General features: G+C 43.9%; 1 protein-coding gene across 2 annotated transcripts in view; it reads left to right on the top strand.

Moving 5' to 3' along the window:
• Positions 1–11,213, top strand: part of LOC125635422 (uncharacterized) — a 28,474-nt gene extending 17,261 nt beyond the window's left edge. Inside the window, exons 4-7 of one of the 2 annotated variants that reach the window (XM_075127429.1) lie at positions 2,592–3,214; positions 4,370–4,463; positions 6,421–6,539; positions 11,062–11,213. In XM_075127429.1, the coding sequence (XP_074983530.1) occupies positions 2,592–2,685 (94 nt within the window). In that variant the 3' untranslated portion in view covers positions 2,686–3,214; positions 4,370–4,463; positions 6,421–6,539; positions 11,062–11,213. Of the gene's footprint in view, positions 1–2,591; positions 3,215–4,369; positions 4,464–6,395; positions 6,540–11,061 lie in introns of both variants that reach the window. The other variant, XM_075127430.1, reaches the window with a different exon arrangement.
• The last annotated feature ends 4,274 nt before the right edge of the window (positions 11,214–15,487 follow it).

Genomic DNA, 15,487 nt, shown 5'->3' with positions numbered 1-15,487 from the left:
ACTCTAAAGTTTTACGTTGTTTTGTTTTTGAGAGCAGTTATGTAACAAAAAAAATCTACATTAAGTTGCACTTTCATGATAAAGAAATTGCACTACAGCAGTGGTTCTCAAACATTTTTTTCCCGCAGACCACTTGAAAATTGCTGAGGGTCTTGGCGGACCACTTAATGATCTTTCCAAATGTTGTTTGTACCATTAGCTAACTATTGTGAAGCACGTTGGATAAAAGCGCTATATTAAAAAAAAGTAATAATAATTAATGTTTTTTTGTTCTACAAATAAAAGCACACAACTCATATTTTAATATCAGTAGTGTTACCTTTCTAATGGATGTGCCCTCTCTCCCCCACCGCAGCAACCCCCAAGCTGGGGCTGGGAAGGAGGGGGTCTCTCCCCTGCCACAACAGCCACAGAGCTGAGGCTGGGAAGGAGGGGGGTCTCTCCCCAGCAGCCACAGCCTTGGAGTTGGGGAAAGTCACCTCCTTCTCTGGCCGCCGCAGCCCTGCATGTCCCAAATTCCCTGCACCCCCTCTTCTCAACCCATTGCCCCCTCCCACCTACCCTCTATTCCTCCCAAGGCCACCAACTCACCTTACATGTGCATCTTCTCCAGGGTCCAGGCACCTAATTAGTGGAGCCACGCCTGTTTGGCTCCACTAATTAGGTGAGTGGCTCTTCATTCTCTCCTGTGCAGCCACCCAGGTGCGCACCTTAGAGGAAACTGTCCACGGACCACCTGAATGGAGCTCGCGGACCACGGGTGGTCCATGGACCACAGTTGGAGAACCTACAGTCTTTTGTCATTTTTACAGAGCAAATATTTGTAATAAAATAATATAAAGTGAGCACTGTACACTTTGTACTCTGTGTTGTAATAAAAATCAATATATTTGAAAATGTAGAAAAAATCCGAAAATATTTAATACATTTCAATTGGTATTCTATTGTTTAACAGTGCGATTAATTGCAATAATATTTTTTAATCATGATTCATTTTTTTGAGTTAATCGCTTGAGTTAACTGCAATTAATTGACAACCCTACCAGAAAGGCATCCTGTGTTGATCTGAAGACATCAAGAGATGGCGAATCCACCACTTCCCTTGATAGTTTGTTCTAATGATTAATCACCTTCCTTGTTAAAAAATGTCCCAAATGTGCCTTTTTTCTAATTTGAATTTGTTTGGCTTCAGCTTCCAGCCATTGGTTCTTGTACTGTCTTTCTCTGCTGATTAAAAAGACCTTTAGTACCTGTTATTTTCTCCTTGTGAAGGTACTTAGATGCATCTGAAGAAGTGGGGGTTTTTTATCCACGAAAAATGTCCAAATAAATCTGTTAGTCTTTAAGGTGCCACCGGACTCCTGGTTGTTTTTACTTAGATACTGTAATCAAGTCCCCTCTCTATCTTCCTTTTGATAAGCTAAGCAGCTCTTTTAAGTCTCTTACTGCAAGGCATTTTCACCAGCCCTCAAATAATTTTTCTGGCTCTTTTCTGCACCCTCTTCAATTTTTTGACATCCTTTTTAAAATATGGACATCAGTGTGGATGCAGTATTCTGGTATCGGTCTCACCAATGCTGTATTCAGAGGTAAAATCACTTCCCCAGTTCCTATTTACTACTCCCCTGTTTACATACTCAAGGGTCTGGATGTCTGGAGACTGGTAGTGAGGTGGCTTTTTGGGATTTCTCAGTTGTCTGAAAGAGTTCTTTATAACGTTCAGTGCATAGCTCTTTTGTATGTTCAGAAAGACTGAATTTTTAACTGAAGAGTAGGTTGAGTTCCCTTAAATGCAGCCAAAATGTTGATTAATTGTATTTGGATTATTATTCATGTGCTCATCCTCTTTAGGCAATGGGTGTATTTTAATTTTTTACGATAAAAATAAAATAAATACACATATCTGATTGTATGTAAAATGAAAAGCACTATATATATCTACTAAAGCATTCTTATTCTTATTATGATTTATTTATATTTGGAGAGTAATTTCTTTTATCCTTTGGAATGACTCCAGTTGCTCCAAATAACCAGCATTTCCTGCCAGAGAATGGACCTACCAATGCCTTATCTCGCCTTCATCCCTAAACAAATTATTCGGTTTGAACCCTGATTGACAGTTTGAGATGTTTGTCGGCTAGAGAGGGGTCAGAGCCAGAAGCATTTATATATTATGCCCCGAAACTGTGGGGATGTGGATGTAAGGGTCCCATATCTAAATCACCCCAGATTTGGATTTTGTTTTCCTAGAGCAAAATCCTGAGGAGCAAGGTTTTGCAGAAGCAAAAATAATAATAGAAAAAACATTAGAATTTGCCCAATGCTATTGTCAACATTTGCAGATGTGTTGATCTGTACCAAGTGAGGTTTTCAAAGCAACCTAGGGGATTTGGATGCTCAAAACCCATTAATTTTGGCAAGAACTGGTTGTCCTGATGTTTTAAGCAGCTCTGAAAAATCTCAGTTACCATATTTTATAGTAATCCCGGCCAAAAAACGAGGTGGCACCACTTAAGGATTGAACATGAGTATATATCACGAGGCACAGATAGTTAAACCCCTTTCCTTTATTGTTTGTCTTTTTGTCGCAGACTAACAAAAACCTCGACACGAGCAACACCGATATCTGTGCACTTACATGTAAAGATGACTCCACGACGCCGGAATGGGAATAAAAAGAACTAGTAAAAACTTGAATTTAAACAAATAAAACCTTGTAAAATAACAAACTTAACCTGTGAGATTTTTCTGGAGATGGTATCTCACAGTTTGAAGGCACAGGGCCATGTCCCCATCTAGTGTATATCTAGCTTCACTGAAGTAATTGGAGTTATGGAGATATACACCAGCTGCAGATCGGACCTGTAATTTCTTACTTCCTCATTTTATAATCTTTGTTATAGTTAGTTGTTTGGCATGGTAAACTCCAGTTTTGGTCCTGTCCCCATCCTTGCTAATTTGCATTTTGGTAGATTGCACACTGTGTAATTCACACACAAAACTGTGTTGCTACACAACATTCTAGTAAAATTTGGGATTTAGTGCTCAAGTGAGGTCTCATGCTGTAAACCAGGCAAAACTCCGTCAGTACAAATCACAGCTTTCCTTGTCTACACTACGAGTTTGGACCAGTTCAGCTACATCATTGGCTGGGCATCAGTTGTTGCAGTTGGGACAAATTTCCAGTGGATACTACTTCTGCCATAATGAAAGCGTAAGCATGTGCTTTACTGAACAGTTACACATGTGCCACTAGAGATATTTCAATTTGATGTCAAGTCTGTATGATTGCACTGTAACTAGTATCTCTAGTTAGGAATGAAGTGGAATTTAAATTATAGACCTCTACTTTTAGCAGTCTGATAATTTTCCCAAATAAAATGAGCTTTTGAACTTAGATTCCTAATGGTAGCCTTCAGTTCAGAAGTTGCTTTTTTCAGAATAATTAATGGAAAACTGCAGAGTTGTTTGGAGTGATCCCAGCATGAAGAAACATTGTTTTCCTGTTCAGAATCTTCTTGGCTTTGGTTGGCTCCAAAATGTTTTGGAAATAACATAGAAATGTCATATACACTGTGATAGACCCAGGCCAGTTGGGTACAGCAGAGTAGCAGAAGGCAGATATAGTGGTCACTGGATGAACAGTTTTCTGTTCCCTGACTGACCAGAGCAGGGGCTGCTCCAGGCTAATGAGAACACCTGACTCCAATTAAGCTGCAAAGAGTCAGGTGAGGCCATTAAGCTAATGTGACCACCTGACTCCTATTAAGGCCCTCTGATACTATAAAAGGGCTCACTCCAGTCAGGCAGAGGAGAGCCAGGGGGGCAGAAGAGAGGAAGTATGGCTGAAGGGCTGGTTAATGAAGACACCCTCAAGCCATTGGTAAGGGTGAAGAAGAGAGAAGCGGGAGAGCTGTGGGGAAGTGGCCCAGGAAAATGTAGCAACTCTGGCAGTGAAAGGTCGGCTGCTACTATTAGGGTCCCTGGGCCGGAACCCGGGGTAGAGGGCGGGCCTGGGTTCCCCCCAACCTGCCACTACAGAAACACCTCCTGGGAGGGGAAGACAGGCCCCTGTCGGGACAGGAGGCTAAACTGTTTGGTAAAAAGCCTGTAGGGACAACAGAGACTGTGGGAGTTCTCTCACCAACCTCTTTGCTGGCTTATGATGAAAAGGGCTCAGTAGACTGTATCCCTGGCCCCAGAGAGAGAAGGGCTATGTGGAGGGTCACAGTGAGCATCTGAGGCTAGTATAAACTGCCTAGAAGCATGGGGCCCCATGGGGACAATGATGGAGCTCTGCCACACCTAGAGCACGATTCATCAGAGTACTTAATTTGTACATGTACTTAAATGTTAGCATGTGCTTAAGTCCCATAGGTCACCCGTGGGAACCATAACTCTGAATTTCATAACTGTTATGTGACTAAATCTCAACCTTGAAGAACCAGTGGCCACCAAAGCAGGTTAGAGATGTGTCAATTACTATGGTATTTGGGATTTGTAATACTAGAACTATGAAACAGGTCTGAAACATGATACCTGCAATTTTCAAACCTACTTTTCTCATTTGTTTGCCACATAAACCTTTAAAATTTTTTTTGTCAGTTAATCCTCTCAAAAAGCTTTTCTTCTACTTTTTGCATTATGGATAATTTGATTATCAGCTTTGAAAAGTAAAACTGGAACTTGAAACCTTTTTGCCTCCATTAGAAGTGGCTCTAATTTCCTATGGAGCTGTTTATTAAGAGGGAGATTTTCAAAAGCACCTAAAAGATTTAGAAGTACTGCTTTCATTGACTTTCACAAGGACTTTTGCTTCTAAGGGTTTGTCTACACCACAAATAAAAGTATAATTGCAACACGAGCCAGCCACTAGCTTTAATCTACCTCCCTTCAGGTAAAAACAACAGTGAAGATATGGCTGCAAGGACCCCGGCGCAGGTCAGCAACTCAAGTATATACCCAGAGTCCCTGGAGGGCTTGTACCACCACATTTTCACTGCTACTGTTACCTGCACTAAAGAGATTAAAGCTAGCACTGGTATGCCTACCTGTGTTACAATCACACCTTAATTTGTGGTGTATACGTACCCTTAATCTCTTGTCTACATAGGAAAGTTTTACCAGTTCTGTCAATAGAGTTATACAGATATAATCCCCTGTGTAGACACTTCTTATGGTATAGGAATGCCTTATCTTGATTTAACATAAATCCCTTCCAATGCAACATAAATTAAACCAAAAAAAGACATTGTTATATCAGAATAAGTGTCTACCTGGGGTTATAGTGGTATGACAATGTTGATTTAAATTCACACCATAGGTTATACTTTCCCATATAGACAAGGCCATAGCTACTGTTGAAAATCTTGCCCCACGTTCACCTTTCTGGCCTGATTTTAGTGGTAGAATGTGCCCAACATTCTGAAGGTTTTTTATAAAAGGTTGAAATTGAAATGTGATACATTAAGGTCAAAATTTTCTAAAATGGGGGGGCTCCTAAGTCTGTATGAAGTGCATAAGTAAGTGTCCTGATTTTCAAAAGTGCTGCAGACCTAACAGCTCCCACTGAAGTCAATGGGACCTGTGAGCCACTGAGCATTTCTAAAAATCATAAATACGAACAATAAGCCATAGTTTCTCTCTGGACTTCAGTGGGGAACTACTGAGTGCTCAGCACCTTTGAAAATTAGGCTTTTATTTAAGGGCCAAATTTTCAGAAAAACACAGCTCCTGTTTAGGCACTTAAATGAAATGGCCAGATTTTTAAAAAGATTCAGCCTTCAGAAGTTCCCATGGTTTTCAGTGGAGCTACTGGGTGCTGAGCATTTTTGAGAATCTGGCCCTGATTTAGGTGCCTAAACTGAATTGAGCTCTTCTGAAAATCTGGCCCCAGAAGTAGATACTTAGCACTTGAAAATCTGGCCCTATTTGGCTAGTGGAGATTGCCAGTTACGATGTTCCCACCCATACTAGAGCTGTGGAGATAATCTTTATTATTTAGTAACTGGAGCATAACAAAGTCCTAAATGATTCCACAAAATATTTCCTGGTGCAGACTGGCTCCTTATCATATTACTTTCTTCCTGTTTAAGAGCTCTATTTGGGGTGAACGTATTTAAGCTCCTTTTACTTTTGCCTGATGCACAGGTGCTGCCAGAGCTTCTAAGGGAAAGATCAGGTGAGTAGCAATGGGACAGTGTGTGCAGTTGGTAATACAGTAGGTTGACATAAACTGTACTTAATTATGAAGAAAAAGAAGTAATTAGTTAAAAAATATATCAGGATGTTCCGTTAGGTAAGAGATTTTTGCATGATTTTTTTCTGCAATTTTCTGTGCGGAAGTTCCATATTTTGTTTGATTGGTGATATAATTTTATATTGACTTCTTATAGGATCATCTCATTGATATATTGATAGGCAAACCAAAGCCCGGATCTTGCGACTGCATCTGTGCTTGCAGGCTCCAAAGCAGGAATCTGCTTAAGAGGAACCAGTTGCCGGATTAGGACCGAAGAAATCTGCCTTCTGGTATATGTGTATGTATCATCTCTTAGGGCTTGTTTACATGGGGAAATTGACCAGAATAGCTCCCAGTTTGGGCAGTCTATTCCAAACTAAAAGTCACTTTATTCTGGAATTATTAGTGGACTTTGTGAGTGCACTGATTATTCTAGAATATAGTGATTTTTATTCTGGAATAGTGTCCACAGTGGAGGCTATTCCAGAATAGCCACTGCATAATGGTAAAATTAGTTAGTGGAAAACCAGGCGCTGGCAGAATAGTTAATGTTACAAGGTTTGTGGTGAACTGCGTTGGGTATACAAGTGAACCCCACTTGTCTACTTAATTAGTAGCAATTGGAAAAACTACCTGTCGTTTATAAGAACTAGGTATGAATTCTGATGATGATGGTAAATGATTTTGATTTGGGATACACTGTACTGTTCCAGGACACTACCTTAATTTGCTTTAGACTCATGGATTTGGGAAACTTTGTTAATTTAAAAAGTCTGAATATGAAAAAGGCCAACATTTTCCAAATTGGGGATGTAAAGTTAGACTCCTACATCCACATATAGGCATCTAAATAACTGGCCTGATTTTCAGATGGTTCAAGCACCCACCACTTCTATTAGAGTCTGAGAAAGCTTCATAAGATAATTATTTAGGTACTTAAGTAGGAACTATGGGGTTGAACTTGCGGTGCCTGTGTTTTAAATGCTATGTGTGAATTACTAGTTATGCTGCATGGTATTGGGAGTAACCAATATTCATGGGTATTTACTGGGGCTCAGAAGGGTATGGCAATCAGAAAACATTGTTAAATCAGCCTCTGTACTAGATGACTGGAGGAGAGCTAATGTAATGCCTATTTTTAAAAAAGACTGCAGAGGTGATGTTGGCAATTCCAGGCCAGTAAGTCTAACTTCAGTACTGGGCAATCCGGTCAAAATGGTAGTAAGGAACAGAATTATTAGACACACAGATGAACACAATATGTTGGGGAAGAGTCGAGATGGCTTTTGTAAAGGGAAATCATGCCTCACCAATCTATGTCTTTGAGGGTGTCAACACACATGTGGAGAAGGGTGATCCAGTTGATGTAGTATACTTGGACTTTCAGAAAGCCTTTGACAAGATCCCACACAAAAGGCTTTTAAACAAAATAAGGAGTCGTGATAAGAGGGAAGGTCCTCTCATGGATCAGTAACTCGTTAATAGATAGGAAACAAAGGGTAGGAATAAATGTTCAGATTTCCGAATGGAGAAGGATAAATAGCAGGTCCCCTAAGGATCTGTACTGGGTCATGTGCTGTTCAACATATTCATAAATGATCTGAAAACAGGAGCAAACAATGAAGTGGCAAAATTTACAGACGTTACAAAATTCAGTGTTGATAAGTGCAAAGTAATGCACATTGGAAAACATAATCTCAACTATACATACAAAATGATGAGGTCTAAATTAGCTGTTGTCACTCAAAAAAGATCTTGGAGTCATCTTGAATAGTTCTCTAAAAACATCTGCTTAGTGTGCAGTGGCCATCAAATGTGCAGCGGCAGTCAAAAAAGCTATTGTTATATAAGGAACCATTAGGAAAGGGATAGATAATAAGACAGAAAATATCATAGTGCCACTATATAAACCCACGGTACACCACTATCTTGAACACTGGAACTGGAAAAGGTATAGAGAAGGCCAACAAAAATGATGAACAGCTTCCGTATAAGGAGAGATGAGAGAGACTGGAACTGTTCAGCTTGGAAAAGAGATGACAAAGGGGGGATATGATAGAGGTCTATAAAATCATTACTGGTGTGGAAAGGGAATAGGGAAGAGTTCTTTACCCCTTCACATAACACAAGAACAAGGGGTCACACAATTATATGAATAGGCAACAGGTTTAAAACACACAAAAGGAAGTACTTCTTCACACAACACACAGTCAACCTGTGGAACTCATTGCCAGGGGATGTTGTGAAGGCCAAAAGTGTAAGTGGGTTCAAAAAAGAATTAGATAAGTTCATGGAGTATAGGTCCATCAATGGCTAAACCCAGTGGTGAACTGGAGCCAGTTCGCACCGGTTCGCTAGAACCAGTTGTTTAAATTTAGAAGCCCTTTTAGAACCGGTTGTTCCACGAGGGACAACCAGTTCTAAAAGGGCTTCTAAATTTAACCGGCCCAAAGTGGCGCCTTAGGCGCCAACTCCACGGGTGCTCCAGCCCTGGAGCACCCAAGGGGAAAACTTGGTGGGTGCAGAGCAGTCACCGGCAGCTCCCCACCCCACCCCCGGCCCCAGCTCCCCTCCCCTCCCCTCCCCTCCTCCTCCACCTCCTCCCCTGAACGCGCTGCCTCGCCCCGCTCTGCTTCTCCGCCCCGCCCCCAGGCTTCCCGTGAATCAGCTGTTCGCACGGGAAGCCGGGGCAGGCTGAGAAGCAGGCGGTGGCTTCGCACTCAGGCCCAGGGAGGCGGAGGTGAGCTGGGGCGGGGGGGCGTGAGGAAGGCCGCTAGCGCCACAGCAGGTAACCCGGGGGCTGGGGCGCAGGGGAACCGCTCCCCTGCCCCAGCTCACCTCTGCCTCCCTGGGCCTGAGCGGGAAGCTGCTGCCTGCTTCTCAGCCTTCCCTGGCTTCCCGCGCGAACAGCTGATTCCCGGGAAGCCTGGGGGGGTGGAGAAGCAGAACGGGGCGGTGCTTTCAGCGGCAGAAGCAGAGCGGATGTGAGGTGAGCTGGGGCTGGGCACAGGGTGTGGAGCTGCTGGTGGGTGCTCTGCACCCACCAAATTTTCCCCGTGGGTGCTCCAGCCCTGGAGCACCCAGGGAGCTGGCACCTAAGGTGCCACTTTTGATGTGATCAGTGGGGGGAGTGGCTGCTCCCCCTGCTCCTCCCCTAGCTATGCTCCCCCGCCCCTAGGAGCCAGAGGGACCTGCCGGATGCTTCCTGGGAGCTGCCCTAGGTAAGCACCGCCGGGACTCCCCACCTTGCCCCCCGGCAGGTGCCTCTGGCTCTTAGGGGTGAGGTGGGCACTCACTACGGTGGCCCATGAGACCCTTCTGCCTGGTTCTGGGGGCAGTCAGGGGAGGGGGGTGGATGGGGCAGGGGTCCTGGGGGGGTGTCAAGGAACGCAGGGGAGTTGGATGGGGCAGGAGTCCCGGGGGGGCGGGGGTGGGCAACAACCCCCTCGTGGGGTGAGGAGGGAACCCGTTGTTAAGATTTTGGCAGCTCATCACTGGCTATACCTCTGAGTGCCAGAAGGTGGGACTGGATAACCAGAGGTGGATCACTTGATAATTGCCCCGTTCTGTTCATTCCCTCCAAAGCACCTGGCATTGGCCACTGTCAGAGACAGGATACTGGGCTAGATGGACCATAGGTTTGACCAGTGTGGCCATTCTTATGTCCTTACGTACACAGTGATGTGTGTTGGTAGATAGCCAAGCTATCAGTGAGAAAGGTTAAGATGGATCTTAGTGTGTTTCTGCTCTTCAGGCAGCTAATAGGGATGAAGGGTGGGGTCCCAGGTTACTGTGGGAGCTGCTGCTGGCTCTCCTTAGGGAGGAGGAAGCCCTCCAGCCCGACCACTGGTCCTTCAGTGAGCAGGCAAGGCTCACTCCTCCCTAACCCACCATAGCTGGTGTTGCCACTCATGAGACTTTGAGGGGAGGGGGCTACCCTGGCCCAGTATTCCTCTTCTATGGGTCACTCATCCTCAGGGCAGAGGGCCAGGAAAGTGGTGCTCTCTCCACCAGCCTTGGAGCACATGGCAATGGGAGGCACCAGCCCCTCCTCATTGCAGAGAGCCCTTTGGGGGATTCTGACTCCTGACCCCTGCTACAGAGGCCTCTCCCCACACAAGGCTCTGTGCTGTGGTGGCAGGTTGCCTCACCATTGCCAATAAGCATTTCTTGAATAGACCTTATCACACCGCTTGTAACAGCGCCACCTTCTGGCTGCCACTAGTGTCACCACATCTTTTTTTTAAAAGCAGGGGGGCGGGGAGGGAGAAAAGAAAATATTTAGACCAAAGGAAAAACCTGTGTTAAACTAAAGGTAAAGTTGCTATGGTAAGTAACACAAACATTAGAACAAATAAATACCAATCATGTTACAGTTAAAAAAGCAAACCTTCACAGTCCTGACATCATGATATGCTTTCCAGTGGCCCTGCATGGGAAAATTAACAGGAGGCCAATCATCATACTTCCCTAACAAACTGACAAGTGAAGAGCATCATGAGACATTCCGTACTTACCCTCATTTCCATGATTAATATTTTTGTCTGGAAATGCCTTAGTACTGCCACCGATAAAGCCAAAGTGTTAAATTCACCCTTATGCAGAGGGATCAACACAAGGCTCATGCACTCCTTAAGTTTCATTTGAAGCCCTATTTTTGAAGACTTAACTAATGGTTAGGATTTCTACTGGCCCTCTTTCTCCTCAGCCAAAACTAACAATTAAAAAACAAGTGGAAAGAGAAGAGTTAAACAAGAAAGAAATACCATAACCCTTTCTGTCTTTTTAATCCAGACACCTAAACTGTTCTTGTGTTTCAGGTGTATCTGTCACCATACAGGTTTGGAAAACCCACTCTTCTGGAGCATGTCTGTTCGTCGTTAGGAGTACTGGTCAAGTGGCTATTCCATATCACTGAGAGACTGAGAAAGTGATTGAGAGTGAAAATTTTATTCCTATCCAGTCACCAAACCCACCATGGCTTTCGCCACCAGTGTGTCAAAGAAGCACATCCAATTTATAGCCTTTCAGGTCACTCTGATAGGAACGGTCTTCTGTGGGAATGTGCTTATTTGGCCTGCGGAAGCCAGTCACTGGCTAAATGTTAAGATCATTATACAGGAACTGATACGCCGAGAGCACAATGTCACCATCCTAGTATCAAATGCTTCCCTCTTTATCACACCGCATGCTGAGACGTCTGAGAGGTTTGAGGTGTACCCTGTGCCCTCTGGAAAGAACTACATTGACTCCTTGATCAAGGAGATTGTGAACTTGTGGCTGTATAACAGACCAACCACACTGACCTTCTGGCAGTTCTACAAGGAGCTCGGAAAGCTGATCAGCAAAGCGAATAAGATGAATAGACAGCTGTGTGATAGTGTGCTAGCCAGCCAGGACTTAATGGCACGGCTGCAGAGGGACAAGTACGATGTGCTTCTGTCAGATCCGGTGACTATCGGTGGTGACCTAGTTGCTCTCAAACTCGGAATTCCATTTGTGTACTCTCTGCGGTTCACACCAGCCTCAACAGTGGAGAGGCATTGTGGGAAGATGCCCTCTCCGCCTTCGTATGCACCCGCAGCCTTGTCTGAGCTCACAGACCAGTTGTCATTCAGTGAAAGAATAAAAAACATAGTGTCTTACCACCTACAAGACTATGTGTTTCAGAGCTACTGGGGAGAATGGGATTCGTATTACAGTGAAATTCTAGGTAAGCATTTCATTCTTTCATTCGTATTCTCACTGTTATTTAAAGTCTTAAATGATATTACATCCAAAAATCTATGTCAGAAGAATGTTCATGTGGCAAAGACAAGCACTTAAAAGTTAGGAGGTGCCAGAATTAAAGTTGCCCCATACAACATCCGTCCAGCCCCACTGTGCATCTGCATGGTCATAACTGAGCCTTGCCCCCCACCACACTGTGGCAGAGCTAGGAATAAAATTCAGCTCTCTTAGGTTCCAGTCCAGTGCCTTAACCATGGGAGAACAGCCTTTATTATTATTTATTATTATTTATTTATTTTATTAATTGTTATTTGTATTACTGTAGTGCCTGGGAGGGAGCCCAACTCATGGACCAGGACCCCATAGGGTGACCAGATGTCCTGATTTTATAGGGACAGTCCTGATATTTGGGACTTTGTCTTATATAGGCTTCTATTACTCCCTACCCACTGTCCCGGTTTTTCACACTTGCTCTCTGGTCACCCTGGGACCCGATTGTGCTAGGCACTTTAAGGACCTTACAATCTAACCTTTCCAACTGTCTGTCTCATTTACTGTCCTGCTGATGCACTCAATGAGGTAGAGGTCCTATAGAACAAATTGCATGTAATTATGTAATTAAAGTGTGTTATAATGTATACTTACAAGAGGATAGATGAGAGACCAGGGTTCTATTCCCAGCAGTGCCAGAAGTGAACTTGTGTCTCCTGTGGACTACAGTTATCCCATCTCTAAAAGAGGGCTAATGATGCTTGTTTCTCTTCCAGCACATGGACACAATGACTAGCTCAGTAATAAGGGGTGTGAGGTAACTACTAGTGCCAGGTGTTGGAAGAGGTGACACCAGAAGAACTAGTCCCTAGTCCAGTGCTGCTCCGAGACCAAAGGATGTTTGATGGGAGTATATAAGTGTAACCCACTGGTTCAGTGCTGTTATGTGTCCCCTTCAAGTGGCTGGTCCCCATAAGATAATAAAACCTACAAGTGCTGCTAGCTAATTGAGGTAGTTACTGTTTTAGCTCATGTGGTAAAGGTCTGTACTGTGGAATTGGAGGTCCTGGGTTCAAATCCAGCTGAGAAGCAAGCAAGCACATCATTTTCTCCATTCCCTCTGTGCTTTTTGTTAGGTTCAGAGGAGACTTAGTGATGAACTCAGTCAGGAACCTTCACACAATGCTCGTGAGCCATATATCCATAGATTTTTAAGGCCAGACAGATCCCGTAGTCTGACCTTTGTCTATGGATCACCAGCAGTCCCTATGGCCTTTCCATAGCTCAAAAAAAAAAAAAAGCCTAATAATTTATGTACCAAATTTTCTTTGTGGCCCCAGGCACAAGATGTCAGCTACAAAAGCACAGGGGTAGACATTTCACCCCTCACGAAGGGTGAGCAGAAAATGTTACAATCTTTTTTTATTTTGAAAAGAGTCAATTTTTTAGTGTGCTGTTTCTTTGGAATCCCTAGTTCAACTGACTTGAGATTCTCCCTATGAAGCCAACCCTGGCCCACGGCACAACCTGCCAACATTCAGAATGAACTGTCATTGCTGGGGCATTTTTAGAATCTTAGTTACAGCCTAAATTATAGAGAGACTACTGCCACGATGTTCTAAACAACCACCATGGATACTCTCCTTCACGAACCGCTTCCATATTGGGTAGCACTAACATGACCCAGAACCCAAGCCATATTTTCCCCTAATGGCAAGATATGTTAACTTTGGAGGCTCTTCTGTGATACAAGGCTCAATACAGGGGTAACTGGGTGAAATTCTCTGGCTTGTGTTACATAGGAGATCAGATTAGATGCTCTAATGATCCCTTCTGGCCTTAAAATCTATGAATATAGTGAAGATGACTTTCAAGTTTTCTCTGTGTCAGTGCTACAGATCAGTTGTGGATAAACAGCTGAAGATAAAATATACTCTGCCATTCCTTTCCAGCATGGGCAAGTTGGCTGGGTGAGTGAGAGGAAAATTCAGAGGTTCTCAGTGGGTATACTGAAATCAGGCGTGGCTTTGTAACCAAAGCCCATACGTACATCACAGCTTAGTTAAAACCAAGCCTCTCTTTTCAAAACAAATTATGCTTACATACACTGCATCCGGTAATAAGCAATGAGGGCACTGCAATGTCTGTCATTTCACATAGAACCCTTGTTCTGAATTGTTGTCAGTGGAGCTAATCTGTGTTGTAACACTGATAGTTTACTTATGATCAGTGGGTGACCTTTTAATAGGTTTGAACTGCACCTTCAACTCCCACTGACTCCAGTACCTGACTGAGCCTCAGTGCACCTTGCAAGATCGAGCCCTTAATGCTTCAAGAAAATGAACCTCTATTGTCACATTGCAATCTTGGCAGATCACTTGACTCACCGTGGTTTCCCATAGCTATTCCATTACAATATCTGTCTGCTTGTGTAGGGGAAGAACGGACAGAGAATGAAAAAGGAAAGAATGATCCAAACAGTACACATAAGCTGCAATGAAAGACATTAGGACAACAACAATGCGACTTGGCAAGCAATGAGAAATATTGCCATGCAGAAGCTTAGAAGCTATTTTTCTCTCGCAGTGAAAGGGACTTTAAGTGATTTCTTAAGTGCAGAGAAAATAGGTTACCAGGAAAAAAGCTACAGGCTTTACCAAAGACTTTAAAATCCAGTCTACGGTACGTTACTGTCACCTAGGGGCATAAAGAAGAGCATACAGCTCTTATACCAAACATCTCATTGCATAGTCTAGTTCCATTTCAGGTACTTATTTGTATTGTGTTACTGTAGTATCTGAGCATCTCACCATCTTTAATGTATTTATCCTCCCGACACCCCTGTGAGGTAAGGAAGTGCTATTATCTCCACTGTACAGTGTCTGGGTCACCTCAGATCCCAGGGGGTCAGGGAAAGGAGCTCAACTCCCCTTCCCCCAAAGGAGCAGGGGCCCTCAGATCCTGGCTCACGTATGGGGGGCAGGGAGAGGAGCTCAGACCCAGTGTCAGAGGGGCAGAGTCCCCCAGGTCCCAGCTTGCACGGCGGCTGAAGGAGAGGGGACCCCAGAAAAGTTAGAGCAGCGTCTAAATTAGCTGTACTACTCAGGGGAATGTTTCCTAAAAAGAGGGAACCCATTTATCAGAGGCAGATAGTAGCAACAGGCCTGTCGCTCATTCTCCAATTTCTGCCAAGGACACTGAACTTGGAGTGCAGTTCAGGTTCAATGGCCACAGCATGCCTCCTTCAGCCACCCAATTGCTGAGAGAACAGGCTACCTGCAAACCCTTTCTTTTCAACAGAGCCCTGGTCTTGCAGCACATATGTATTTCATTCTCTTCAGCAGGTGGAAGTGGGTGGGCATTATTTGCTGCCAGGGTTATTTGGCCAGCCAATAACACGGAGTCCAGAAGGACCCCAAGCTGCAGACCAATTTAACCATCTGAAAGACATCCTTGATCACTGGGGATGCTGTAGAGGAGGCAAGTTCTTCAAACCATTTCCCTATTTGGGTGTGTGGTCAAACA

This window comes from Caretta caretta, chromosome 4 (genome assembly GCF_965140235.1).
Source record: "Caretta caretta isolate rCarCar2 chromosome 4, rCarCar1.hap1, whole genome shotgun sequence".
In the NCBI taxonomy this organism is placed as follows: Eukaryota; Metazoa; Chordata; order Testudines; family Cheloniidae; genus Caretta; species Caretta caretta.
Note: the sequence above shows the minus strand (reverse complement) of the source record. Positions and strands in the feature narration are given on the sequence as shown.